Source organism: Aspergillus udagawae, assembly GCF_001078395.1.
Source record: "Aspergillus udagawae IFM 46973 DNA, scaffold_7, whole genome shotgun sequence".
Taxonomy (NCBI): domain Eukaryota; kingdom Fungi; phylum Ascomycota; class Eurotiomycetes; order Eurotiales; family Aspergillaceae; genus Aspergillus; species Aspergillus udagawae.
Window position 1 is genome coordinate 915,433 of NW_025091270.1, and position 12,831 is coordinate 928,263.

Consider the following 12,831-nt stretch of genomic DNA (forward strand, 5'->3'; position numbering starts at 1 on the left):
TCGTCGGATGTACTTACCCCGGATCATGTTTCAGGCCATGTAGATCCCCCGGTCTTCGGCCCACCATATCTCCCTGTGAAACGCTGATTGTAGGGTTTTGTTTCTCCAAATCGATCTGCAGCGGCCGGCCGTCCGACAATATGTCCGGCTGCAGACAATATAGCTAAATGCTCCGCAATTAAGCCTGGCTCCATACTCTGCCGACCCCGCTTCTAGACTGTATATATAGAAAAGGATTCATGACTTGCAGAGCGGATTGCCCCGTCTGGCGTTACTGTTCAAGGATCTCTGGCGGAGTACAGGATTACCAGGATGTTGCTCATAGGCCGTCTGATTGCTGCTCTAGCTCTTGCACGAGTAGCTATTGCTTCTCTGCAGATTGTTAGCTACCCAATGTGCTGAAGTGAGATATCTTGTGCTAACATGGCCAGGTTCCCGGAGCTACATGGACTGCTAGTGGTACTAACCAGCATGTCCAAGCGCATGGCGGAGGTAGGCATACTTAGTATTCCGGATGGATATAATGTTAAGATTCGCGGCCACAGGAATCATCGAAATCGACTCGACTTACTACTGGATCGGCGAAAACAAGCTCAACGGGAGTGCGTTCCAGTCTGTCAACTGTTACTCCAGCAAGGTACGTTAATGGCCTAGTAGTCCACCGAGCTCACAGTTAACGCCCGCAGAATCTGGTGGAATGGACATATGTAGGAGAACTCCTCTCCCGACAGAGTAGCGGTGATCTTGGGCCCAACCGGGTTGTCGAGCGGCCCAAGGTCCTTTACAACGAGGCCACCCGCAAATACGTAATGTGGATGCATATCGACGACAGTTCCTATGGCGAGGCGAAGACGGGAGTTGCGACTTCGTCGAGTGTTTGTGGGAAGTACACTTACCTGTAAGTCTGACTCTGTGATGTGCAATGAGCAGCCTAATTCTAACTCGCCGGTTTAGCGGTTCATTCCGGCCTTTGGGGCAGCAGTCGCGTGATATGGGCTTGTTCAAGGATGATGATGGCTCCGCGTATCTACTCTCTGAGGATGTATGTTAAGATCCACTTTGTTGATGGGAAACTGCTGACGTCTGTAGCGTCCGAACGGATTGAGGATCAACAAATTGACCAACGACTATACCAATGTGACTTCTACGACGCACCTCTTCCCGGAGCATATCGAGGCCCCTGCCATGTATAAAAAGAACGGGGTGTACTTTCTCTTTGGTTCACAGTTGACAGGTAATTGATCCCACATTCTCGGCGTTTACTCTGGCTAACTGTCTGCAGGATGGGGTATGTGCCCTCGTGTCGTGCTTCACAGCTCTACTGACCCCGTCTATAGCAACCAACGACAACAAGTACACCACTTCCACGAGCCTCAGCGGCACCTGGAGCTCCTGGGCAAACTTTGCGCCCTCCGGATCAAATACCTTCAACTCCCAGACCACCTTTATCCTCGGAGTCGGCGACACAGTAATGTGATACCCCCTTTTCAATCAATTACCGTACGATCCTAACCCCTATAGGTACATGGGTGACCGCTGGATCTCATCCAACCTCATGGCCTCCACATACATCTGGCTGCCTCTAACCATCAGCGGAAGAACAGCTACAATGGTAAGACGGGAGCCCCCCTTTGATAGCAGCCCTCACTAACACCGCCGCCAGCAAAACGAAGTAAACTGGATCCTCCCCCTCCAAGGCACCTGGACCCCCGGCCCCGCCGAAACCACCCCGGAAGCCGAATCCTCCACCAGCGTGCTCTCCAACGGCGCAAAATCCGTCTCCTGCAGCGGGTGCTCTGGCAGCCAAGCCGTCGGCTGGATCGGCGGGCCGTCGGGCGGGACGCTGAAAATTGTGGGGGTGGAGAGTAGTGCGTCGACGAGGAGCACCATCCGCGTCAAGTACGAGAATGGGGATTCGAGCCAGCGGTATGCGACTGTTAGTGTCAATGGGAAGACGCAGGTTCTGGCGTTTTTGCCGTCAGGGGGTGGGGATACGCCTGCGTCGTCGACGTTGCATGTTGATCTGAACAGTGGGAGTGGGAATACCGTTACCTTTAGTGCGTACGGACAGGGATATGGTAGGTTACTTTTTTCTCCCCGGAATTATTATGGCTTGCTGATGGATGTAGGACCGGATGTGGATCGATTGATGGTTCCTAAAACTTAGTCTGTTGGCTCGAGGTTGATTATTGGAAGTGGTCGTAGCATACGTTTGGATCGGTCACTTCGGGTATTGATTGTAGCAAGCTGAATACAAACGCTACAGCAGCCCTTGAGGACATATTCTATGAACAAGTGTAAGAGAATGTACACAGTAGTATACCTCGAGTGAGACACCACTGGTCCTGTCTGACGTTTCCACTACATTGCCAATTGACTCGGCTTGTCCTTCTCCGATAGCACCCAATGGTGGTAGCTAACGTTCTTCGGAGCATGTCTTGCGACACATTGATGTTCTAGCATGGTCTGGTTGGTCTGTCGGGAGTACCAGGTCGACGTCAAATAGGAACCGACGTCCAAGAAAGCTACTTCAAGGCTGCTCGACTGTAATTGCTGTATATACAAACAGTTTATCGTCTATCGTCTATAGGTACATCTATCAAGTCCAAGCCTCCCAGCTTAATCCGTCACGATAGACCAATCCATTCTGTGGTCCCTCCGAACTGATAAGATACCCTCCTTCACACGCCGAGTACGAGACCTTGGGCTGAGCACGGTAGAACTGATCAAACTTTGCGTTCAGAGCATCCCGTAGATCCTTCACTGAGCCATCTGGATGGATGACGTCCCACGGCTTGATGCAGGTATCGCCCTTGCACGATTTTAGAACCATCAGCAGCGCGTCCAGACGAGTGATGACGTTGGACAGATCGCGGCCGAGGAGACGGGGCGTCGTCGCATTGGCGTTGGAGTAGAGGTTGTTGACCTGGTAAGGGTCTCGGAGCATATCGTACAGCTCGTGGTCGTTGTTGCACCAGACTGAGTAGTACAGACTGTATCCCTTGCCAACAATACGCGCGGATTTGTACGTGTTGTTGTGCATGGAGAACGAACCGCCCGGTGCTGCAGATGTCAGTCATGCTTAAATAAGAGCTCGTTAACAGTGGACTAACCCAGGGCACCGTATTCTCCCTCCAGCGGCGATTTACCCCAGAATTCGACTGCGACATGTTCGTGCGCGATGCCCTTTACTCCCCCGGCGACTGGCAGCGGTGTGCCGTCAAAGTCCTCTCGCAGAGGGAGCCCCGCAAGCTGGAAGAAGGTCGGAGCCAGATCGATGTGCGTGGTCACCGAGTTGTCGGTTTTCCCTTTGGGGATGCCGGGTCCTCGGATGTAGAACGGGACATGGATATCCTCCTCGTAGCCAGACGACTTACCGGGCGGCATCCGGTGCTGCCCAATGTGGAATCCATTGTCCGCCGTGTAGATGATATACGTGTTGTCGGCCTGACCACTCTCTTCGAGCCGCGTGATGAGGGCATCCACCATCTCATCCAGCGCCTGCAGCGAGCGCAATCGCTGGCGGTAGAAATGGTCCTGGTAGTCAATGACGGTCTGATTAGCCAGCGGGAGGTGCTGCACCCATCCGCCTCCGGTTGGCACCTTGGGGTTGAAATTCGCCGTCCGGGGGACCTTGGCATCTGGAAAGAGATCCTTGTGTCGCTCAGCAGGAATGGGAGCGGTCATCAGAGTACCCTTTGCGCCCCCATTGCCCAGCGCACTAGGCTCAATGTTGGAATGCGGCGCGATGGGAGCAACCGCAAGGAAAAATGGCCGATCACTGCTCAGTGCGTCGTTGAGAAAGCCCAGGGACTTTTCAGTGATGACATCTGTCGTATATTGGCCCGCATAGTTCTTGGGGGGCTCGCGGTTCCGCTGGTAAGTGGAGTTGAGGTAGGAATAGGTGTGCGGATCCAGCAAAAAGTCCGATCCATTCCACCCTTTGGGGAAAGGAGAGTTGTAGTTACTAGTCGTGTGGCCGTTCATGAGTTTGCCCGTGTAGTAGGTGTTGTAGCCGGCTTCCTGCAGCCACACAGGGAGCCAGGCCTCATTGAAACCCTGTGACACGAACTTGGAATATCCTCCTATCCTCCTGTCAGCATTGACTCGTCTGTTTCACAGGAGACGGTCAGCTCACCCCATGGTGGTGAAACATCTGTAACCTGCGCATCGTCAGCAATCTTTTCGCCTATCATGCCAAACGCAATTCTTACATTGGTGTTGTGAGCCTGCCGTCCTGTCCACAAACTGACGCGCGACGGACAGCAGAGGGAGGTTGTCACAAAGTGATTGGTAAATTCAATACCCTGGTCTCGGATATGTTTCTGGATATACGGCGTGAAAGCCGGGGAATTCAATTCCAGATCTTGATCGTCGGACATGATAAACAGTACGTTTGGCTGCTTAGCGTGTCTCCTGGGCATTAGTAGGGTATCCTGGCCGACGAATGCAGCCTCTGAGGCCGCTAGAAGCCCTGAAAGGGCTATAAGATCATGAAATTTCATGTTCAAGAGAATTGAATAGCATAAGTTATCAGAATGGAGGCTTTCACTGAGTCGTCGTGACGGTGAGCTCGCAGCTTTAAAGAGACTGCAGTGGGGATAAGTGAATGTATTGACCTTTTGACAGCGGGATGACGCGATTGAATAGGCCAATGCTTTCATTCAGCCTCTGACTCTCAAGATTGAAGATAAAAGCTGTTGAAGCGGAGTTGTTCCGCGCATTGCTGTGTTGATCTTTAACGAGCCGGCAATGACTCCACTAGTCGACGGGTCAGGATAGCCGATCGGCAAAACAAGTCAATATTAATACTAGCTCGGACTCTAAAACTCTGAGACGATCCAATCCGTCATTGGACGAGAATCAATGTTCATGAGGGCCATGGAGGAGGGCCGAGGGTGTTGAAAAAAATTGCCGTTTTAGCGCTTTGTGGCACCATTTCCACCCAATAGTGCCGGGTCGCAGCAGAAGAAGCGCAGCTCGGGCTAATCAGGTTTCGCAGCAAAATGCTTGTCTATGCTGTCGAGACCAGGGATATGCATAATACGTCGGCATATATTTCCCCGCTGTGTTACTCTTGCGAGTTTTCCCTGAGCTCTGTCCTCATTGTCGCGTATTTAATCCGTATCTTCTTCATCGGATACGCAAGACGGCAGTTGACCAAGGCCATAAGATGATATCATGCATATTCAGGCAGGAGTGAGATCGCCAGTTGACTTTACCAGTATCGACTTAATCACTGTGGGTCGGGGCGATGCAATTACGTGCTCCGCCTTAAGATGAGCTCATCAATTGCAGCACAGTTATCAAAGGCAGCTGTTAACCAGAATAAGCCTATCATTTGTACTATGCTAGAAATGGTCGTCTAGACACCTTTCTGGCGTAGTGGTTTGATGGCTGACAGCAACTCAATTGCTTTAGTCGACATGGTATCTCTCCGAATTAAGTCTGCAGGTCATGACTCTTCTGGACCTTTGACCGACCTGCATGACTCAGATCACCCGTAGCACCGTCTACGCTGTGTTACAGAGTAGACTTTGTCGCTTGAGAGTTGGCTGAAGAGCCTTCTTCTATCATAGACCGGACTGGATTCCAATATGATGCAATTTGGTAGTACAACGATCGCGCACTTGGCTTATCACACATAATGGCAGCCATTGTTTCGTCAACCACATGGCGGTGGAGAGGGGTGTTGTCGCTACTGTTTGAAGAGAAAGCCTATGGCTACGCGGCCAATTATCGTGCAAGCTGGATCATCGCAAATCATATCCATTCATTAATCAATTGATTCATCGGTCGTGATCTCATGTTGCGGATTATATACTAAACTAGATATGGAACGAATCCACATTCTGCAGAATAAAGTTGTACGTGTCGTTGCGGAAATTATCGGCCAGCAAGGCCCCCCGATTGTTGAAGAACTGCATCAGCTGCTGGTTGTCGTTCCACCGCGGCCATTCCATAAGACTACCCCGGCGCGAGTTCGGATCGAGATCGTATACGAAGCTGAAATAGTACGTGTGAAACGCACGCGACGCGTAGTTCGGCAGAATGCCATAAAATACCTGCAGAATATCGCTGCCGTGGAAGGTGCCCATGATGGGCGTGCCATAGTCGTACGATGACAGGTATGACCAGCAGGGCAGGTCGGGTTTAAGCTCCGTCACATACTTGAGATATGCTCGGCGCGTTAAAGTGAAGGTGAGATCGCCCAGCAGGGCCGCCAATCGTTTGAACTGCGGGTACCAGTTATTGAAGATGCCTGTGCGGAAGGGCGAGCCGTCTGTGGTGACGTCCGGATAGGTGGCCACCAGCTTCTCGAGCTGGTCCCGCGTCGCCCCTAAGAAGTAGTACTTGGCCAGGTAGTCCACCACCTGGGTGGTTGTGGTGATATTGGACTGGAAGAGCGCAAATAGCGTCCCTTCATCTTCCTGGTCGCCGATAATGATTGGTACGGCCGCGTATTTGCCCGTTTTGACCAAAATGTCCGGGCTGGCGGTGATCACCTTGCCGTCCGGTCGAGGCAGGTATGACAAGGCTACAGAATGGTAGCTCAGGATGCCCGGCACCGCGTTAGCCGCATTCAGAAAGTCAGTATAGTCCAACCCGCGCAGACACTCCAGCGTGTCTGCCGCGGACGAGCAGCCAGCATAGTCCACAACCGCATCGTATACCTGCTGCCCCTTGACCCCGTCTACGGGATCCGCCGGGATCACGCTACCTGAGTTCATGATGCCGCCCCGGAACAGTGGCTTCCCCTTGTAGGTATTGTCGCCATCGTACAGGATCATGTGATCGAAGACAGAAATGGATCCGGCAGACTCACCCCAGATGGTCACCTTGTCCGGATCGCCGCCAAAGGCGGCGATGTTGTCCGCCACCCACTGCAGGGCCAGGCGTTGGTCCAAGAGCCCCAGGTTGGCCGCGCCATCTGCTAGGATCTCCTTCCCAGGCATGAACCCAAACCCTCCCACTCGATAGTTCATCGCGACCAGGACAATTGGCGAGCCCAGGTCGATCGAGCTTGCCACCAGCGAAGTAGCATCGTACGTGGCCGTTGAGCCCAGCTCGAAGCCACCGCCGTAGATCCACACCAGGACAGGCAGCTTCGAGCCTGGCTTTGTGCCGGATGGACGGGCGACGTTCAGGTTCAGACAATCCTCTCCGGCATTCGTCACTGTCTGGAAGAGGGGAATGTTGGCCAGGAGGCCAGCAACGGACCCAGGAAACTCGCTGTTGTCCGTCGAGAAAAAGAACTGAGGGCACGATTTTGCGCCGCCAGTGCCATCGATAGTGCCCAGGGACGTCTGTAGTGGCTGGGGAGGCTTCAGACGCAAGGATCCCGTGGGTGGCTGGGCGAAGGGGATGCCATTGAACTTCTCTACCTTCCCGGATGACCCAACAATGGTGGCCGCGGGAGAAGCGATCGTGACGGTAGGCGCAGATCGCTTGGCCGGAGCCGCCAGCACAGCAGATGAAAGGGTCAGAAGCGGCAGAAGAACCCGGAGGAGATACATGGCGGCAGTCAGCCTGTTCAGCCTATGGGTCTGAAGACAAGTGAACACTGGGCAGAGGGATGTCCTTTCCAAAGCCATCAGTGGGAGGGCGCGGATCTTTGCAGTACTTATGCTGCATTCCTCTCCCAGCCATCACCCAATTTGGCTCTGAATGCACATGTCTCCTCGGTCTGCACCCCGTTATTCTCGATCTGTTCCATGAATGCAAGGGGCATGCCCCACCTGAGGAACTGTGACAAGACCCATATCTACCGCTCGTCACGGACCTTAAGCCCAGAAAACCAGAACTGACCCCTGTCAATCATTGTAGCGACGGAGACAGAGACCCGATTTGGCCGTGACCGAGGAAAGTCAGCCTGATATTTGGGCACACTGGGCCACCAGGCGATAAAGTTCATCGCAAGAGAAGAGCGAGCATGGCGCCAGGACGCCAAAATTAGCAATCGTAAAGGCACATGAAGCTCAAGAGCCGAGGCTGGCATGTCGTTCCATGGGCAGCGCAACTCCAAGGACGTCGGGGGAGGGGGTCAGCAGATCAGGTTTCTGGGTAGCTGACAATGACCGAATGGCGGTTGGCGATTGAAGAAAATCGGCCGGGATATTCCCCGCATTGCGGATCGCGGGGAAGGCTCGAGGCTGCTGATACTGCCAAGTTAGGTATACAACGATTCACTCTTGACCCAATCAACTGTTGAGTGGATCACAAAATTGGCGCAATATTGGAAGAAGATCGGCCATGACGAACCATAGGCCGCAGCCTCTCACCCGCAAGCCGATCATTTCCTGATCGTCCGCCCAACGCTCACATGGACCAACAACGGTGATCGAATGAGAAGCGTTCGGAATATTCTAGTTCAGTATTTGCTGACCCTAAGGATGACTCGCTGTCACTTCCGGTATGCTGATGGTTACGTTGGTCGCTTTGATTAGTGCCCTCGTGTGGTTGGGACTTCGAGGTGCCTGGCAGTCTCTGCCCTTTGCCGAGATGGAATCTACCGGCTCACCTCGTATTTTCATATTTTCATATCCGCCATGGATTCTGGGACAAATGGACCACAGGATTCACAGTCCAATCGGAGAAATCTCGCTTCCAACCCCCCCCTCATCTGGCAAGGCAGCTCACTGAGCCGTCCCGTGTCTTGGATGTCTAGATACAAGCGACTGACGAGTTGGATTCACGTCACTGCCTATGCAATAGCTACTCAGATTGAACGAGCCAGACCACGACCACCAAGGTCGTCCAGCAAGAAAGACTGACGAATCGACTCTTCATAGATCAACATACAAAACCTTTCCCCAGTATGAGTAATCGTAAGAAAAATCCAGTCCAGAGGGGCTGCAAGACCGGCCAGCCACAATCTGCCTTTCGTACGCAGCCTTGGCACGAGATAGGCGGTGATATTCATGCACATAGCCGAAGTAAACCCGAAATTGGGTGGAATTCAGTAGCTTGTTTTCTTAGATTCGATGACAAGCCGCATATCGATGTCTGTGCAGAAGGTCATTGCAACACTATCGGAGACTCGATCGGCCAATGTAACAATGCTGAAAAAAAGCATGTGCGACGACCGTGTAACAACTAATTCGAACAGAAAACATGTGGTAGGCGATACGTATGCATTTTCATCATCCGAGAAGTCAAAGAGGCATCACAGCGGCCACCAGAAAGGATACCAGAGACTTACAATAACGGCAACAAAGAAGCCGTAGAATGGCTTCCCGCATCAACAATTCACCTGACAATAATCTGGCGGCGGAAATATGAGCATTAGCATATTGCTGCCCCTTGGGTCAACATCCATGACCGAGCCCAAGAATAGGCTGAAGCTTGGAATGGTACGGGCTATCGACCCCCTCCGAAGGGCAACAAGGCTCAATTCTTTGAACTCGAGGAGTGTTTTGGACGCATTTTGATGCATTTGTCAAGATGTGACCTGAGCAGTAGGGAAGGGTCCACGCTGTGTATCTCCGCCAGGCATTATCTGTTGACGAGCGGCTTAGAGTTGACATATGCGCATCTTCAACGGCAGACTTTGGGCTCTCATGCAGCTTCTTGCGATTGCGACGGCCACTCCGCTGAAGTACAAGCAACTTTCTCAAGTGTAGCCCGTTCACCTTGGTCGTCTGCTGCGCTATCGCCAGGTACAGGAATGACGTGTGAAAGGTCACTCAGTGAGAAGACAGAATTGTCCGCAATCCAACCTGGAGGAAGACTGCGGCCGGTCGACCATAGCGCAAAAAAACAGATTACCTCGCTGGAGGGATTAATAATAATCACATATGTCGGAAGAGCGCATGGCGGATGCGACGTGTTGTCGAACGGCGTTGGCAGGGCACAGCACCAGTGCTTTTGACTTGACACAAGCTGCAAAGTGGGGATACTTTTAATTGAGTATGAGCTCCGGTCTACATCCATGGACCGTGGTTCTGATAAATTCCCCTGGATTTTGCACCGCCAGACCCAGTTGGTAATAAGGGAAGTTGGTCAAACGCACAGCCTAGACCAACGAATGGGCTATTCCAAGTGAGCATTTCCAATTTGTAAACTGCTCGAGCAATGAACGACATGTTTCGCTGTGTTTCACAATTTTGAAAATTCATAGAGTCGATAGAATGCGATCGTGGAGTCAATGTCGCTAGGAGCAAGGCGATGTGTGACCAGCGACCGGTCAACGGCCCAGGAACAAAATAGTAGAATGAGTCAGCAGTCTGCTGCGATCAGCCAATGACAGCTCTGGACCTCAGATTGCCAACCTATGTAAAGGCCAAGAGGAGTACAAAGCAGCCAAACATCGCAGCTTTCTTTGCTCAGCTGGGTTTATCTTTTGTTATGTTGCTTCCGGATGTCTGGCACTCTTAATCGTTTTGGCTGCGTTGGCTTTTTCTCTCTGATGACAAAATACACCTGTGATTGACTTGGATATATATCTGGCATTCCGAAGTGACATCTCGTACACAGCGCCCATCAGGAGTAGAAGTATTATCACTGCAAATAAGGGGAACCCATGTTTATAGGATGACGAGACTCCTATAAGACTTAATAAAAGTTATTAGCATATAAGAAATACAAAGCCGGAGATTTGATTGCATCAAAGGACTCAAGCAATACAAGATTCGGGGATGTTCCTAGCTATTTGTGACGAGTGATTTTAGCCATTGTACACAATGTCAAACATCGTGGCTCGTATTTCGCTGGCTTGGTGTAGCTAGCACATCACATTGCATGCTTCATCCTTGAATTGAGTGATATGCATCGACCAGTCATTCTTGACAACACGGCCCTAGCCCCAGCCATCTCCTCTCTCTTGTCCGGCTTGATCCTATCTCTCGCTGGTTCATCCGGCCTTTAGAATCCATCAATTCTGGGCCTAATCCTCTTATGAGAGTACAGTCTAAGAATTTACTCGACATGGGGATTCTTGGAGGATGCTCAGCTTAAAAAAGAAACGTGTTAGATTTATCACTAAGATCTCTTTGCATGATCTTGATGAAAGGAGCCCTTCTGGGGGAAGCGCCAACAGTCGGGTAGTTATAAAGTTGCAACCTGACGCACAGTTGGTGCTGACAGTGGGTAGACAGGGATCCCTCAAGTCAGCTGGATGATCTACGCATGGAATCTGGCGGATGCTCGTGGGGAAGTCTGTTTTGACGTTCGAAACTATATATATATTGTGTATACATGTATTTGATCTGCAGCAATGTCTGGATTTGCTTGTTCTGTTTGATGCTGTACAGCCAGAGAATGATCGATTTCAGTTCCTTTGCTGTCGATTGTGGTCGATTGGGTGCCTTTGAGAGGTCCACCATATTAAGCATGGCCAAGCTATGGTCGATACGAGCGTGGTCCACTATGGGGATTTGGAAGGACAGTCCGTGCTGGCTATCAATCAGGCGGGATATCAATTTCGCATAGGTATATTTTCGAAAAAGGTGCAGTTAACCCATGAAGGTAGGAAAGATACCAGGATAATCTCCTGATTACTGGAATAACGCAAAGCGAGGGTAGAATAAATATCGCGGCATCCACAGTGTTTGGAAAATGAGCCTGATAGTCAGACATTGTAAGACAAGGCTAGTCACGCGGCGCCGTGTTAGCTAGCTCAAGTGCCTCGACTCTAGCCTCTTTGAAACTCGACTTCATTCGCAGCTGGTAATCGAAATGAACAAAATGCCTTTGATAACCGAGTCAACCCCGGATTCGTGCAAGGTACCAGCTGTATGTTTATTTCCCATCGATTGAGTCTCTCCTCACTTGACCACAGACCTTCTGCCTGCTAAGAAGGTCCATGGCTGAATCTGGCAGGTCGATAGGCCAGATAGACCAGATACATTCGATTAGAGTGAAGGCAACTCGTATCCATTAGTAAAGGTTTGTTCTCGCATAGAGTTTATCCCCTCATCTATCTGGGGTAAAATGGGGCCATGCACGACCAGGAGCCACTAAGTTCATATCACTATCATTGACTATCTTTGACTATCATTGATTCATGCTGATTGGCACGCTAGGATAGCCTTGATAGCCTGATAACGTCTCCCTCGGCTCATTGGCCTAACTTCGCGCAGCCAAGCAGTGAGGTTACACTCCAGCCTACCAGCCAAGCCCCTGCCGAGCGACCGCCGTATTTCCGCCACCAGCCCTTGGTCCCTCGCGACCAATCTGATTGCTGCTTGCGACGGTCAGACGCTTTTCCAAGACTCTCTAATCAAGCCTCCAAGGATTTCACCATTGCTGCTGCGGTCTTCCAGAGCTTCAATCGAATCCACGAGCACATGGAACGAATGCCCTGCATTGATATGCTCAAATTTCCACTCACAATCTTCGCCGTACAGCCATGTTCCTGTCGGCATCACCCGCTTCCAAGCGCTGCACCAAGCGATAGTTTTGCCATACACCCGTAGAAAGGATCACGGATTCAAAGCGACGGCCATGTCTTGACCGTGGCGAACCAGCCGAGAGTCTTGGTCCGCCGGATACCAACGGTTCTAGACTGATACTGTCGACGAATTCAGCTAATCCCCCGCGACCTCGGCCGTGCAGCAAACCCATGCCCGTCTAGAGACAGACCCTCGATAAAATAGATTAAATGTACCCATTGCTGCCGAGCGATTATTGGTTCATCTGGCGTGACACGCGATAACCTGTCTGGATTGCATGGTGGCCATTTTTCGGTACCCTTGTCCCTCTCTCTTATTAAAGCTGGACCCTTTTCCTGGTCCACGGGGCTCTTTCTTTTCAGACTCCTCTTCTTCTCCACGGTCCAGTGCCTGTGTGACAATTTCGCTGTAACTGTCCGAGTCTCCTTGGTCTGTCTGC

At 51.5% G+C, this 12,831-nt stretch overlaps 3 protein-coding genes across 3 annotated transcripts; 1 reads left to right on the top strand and 2 right to left on the bottom strand.

The window, feature by feature from the left end:
• Positions 1 to 312: 312 nt before the first annotated feature.
• On the top strand, positions 313 to 2,167 carry Aud_009004 (glycosyl hydrolase family 43 protein; the record flags this gene model as incomplete). Its single annotated transcript, XM_043293867.1, has 10 exons — positions 313 to 381; positions 432 to 492; positions 546 to 637; positions 687 to 898; positions 955 to 1,042; positions 1,090 to 1,234; positions 1,338 to 1,473; positions 1,522 to 1,612; positions 1,664 to 2,078; positions 2,130 to 2,167. The coding sequence occupies 10 exons, from the start codon at positions 313 to 315 to the stop codon at positions 2,165 to 2,167; spliced, it is 1,347 nt and encodes a 448-aa protein (XP_043149802.1).
• A 432-nt stretch (positions 2,168 to 2,599) lies between these two features.
• Aud_009005 (sulfatase family protein) lies at positions 2,600 to 4,505 on the bottom strand (the record flags this gene model as incomplete). Its single annotated transcript, XM_043293868.1, has 4 exons — positions 2,600 to 3,063; positions 3,114 to 4,085; positions 4,139 to 4,163; positions 4,215 to 4,505. The coding sequence occupies 4 exons, from the start codon at positions 4,503 to 4,505 to the stop codon at positions 2,600 to 2,602; spliced, it is 1,752 nt and encodes a 583-aa protein (XP_043149803.1).
• Positions 4,506 to 5,828: 1,323 nt separating this feature from the next.
• Positions 5,829 to 7,517, bottom strand: Aud_009006 (putative extracellular lipase; the record flags this gene model as incomplete). The annotated part of the gene is made up of 1 exon (XM_043293869.1): positions 5,829 to 7,517. One exon carries the CDS (start codon positions 7,515 to 7,517, stop codon positions 5,829 to 5,831), a length of 1,689 nt encoding a protein of 562 aa, XP_043149804.1.
• Between the last annotated feature and the right edge of the window lie 5,314 nt (positions 7,518 to 12,831).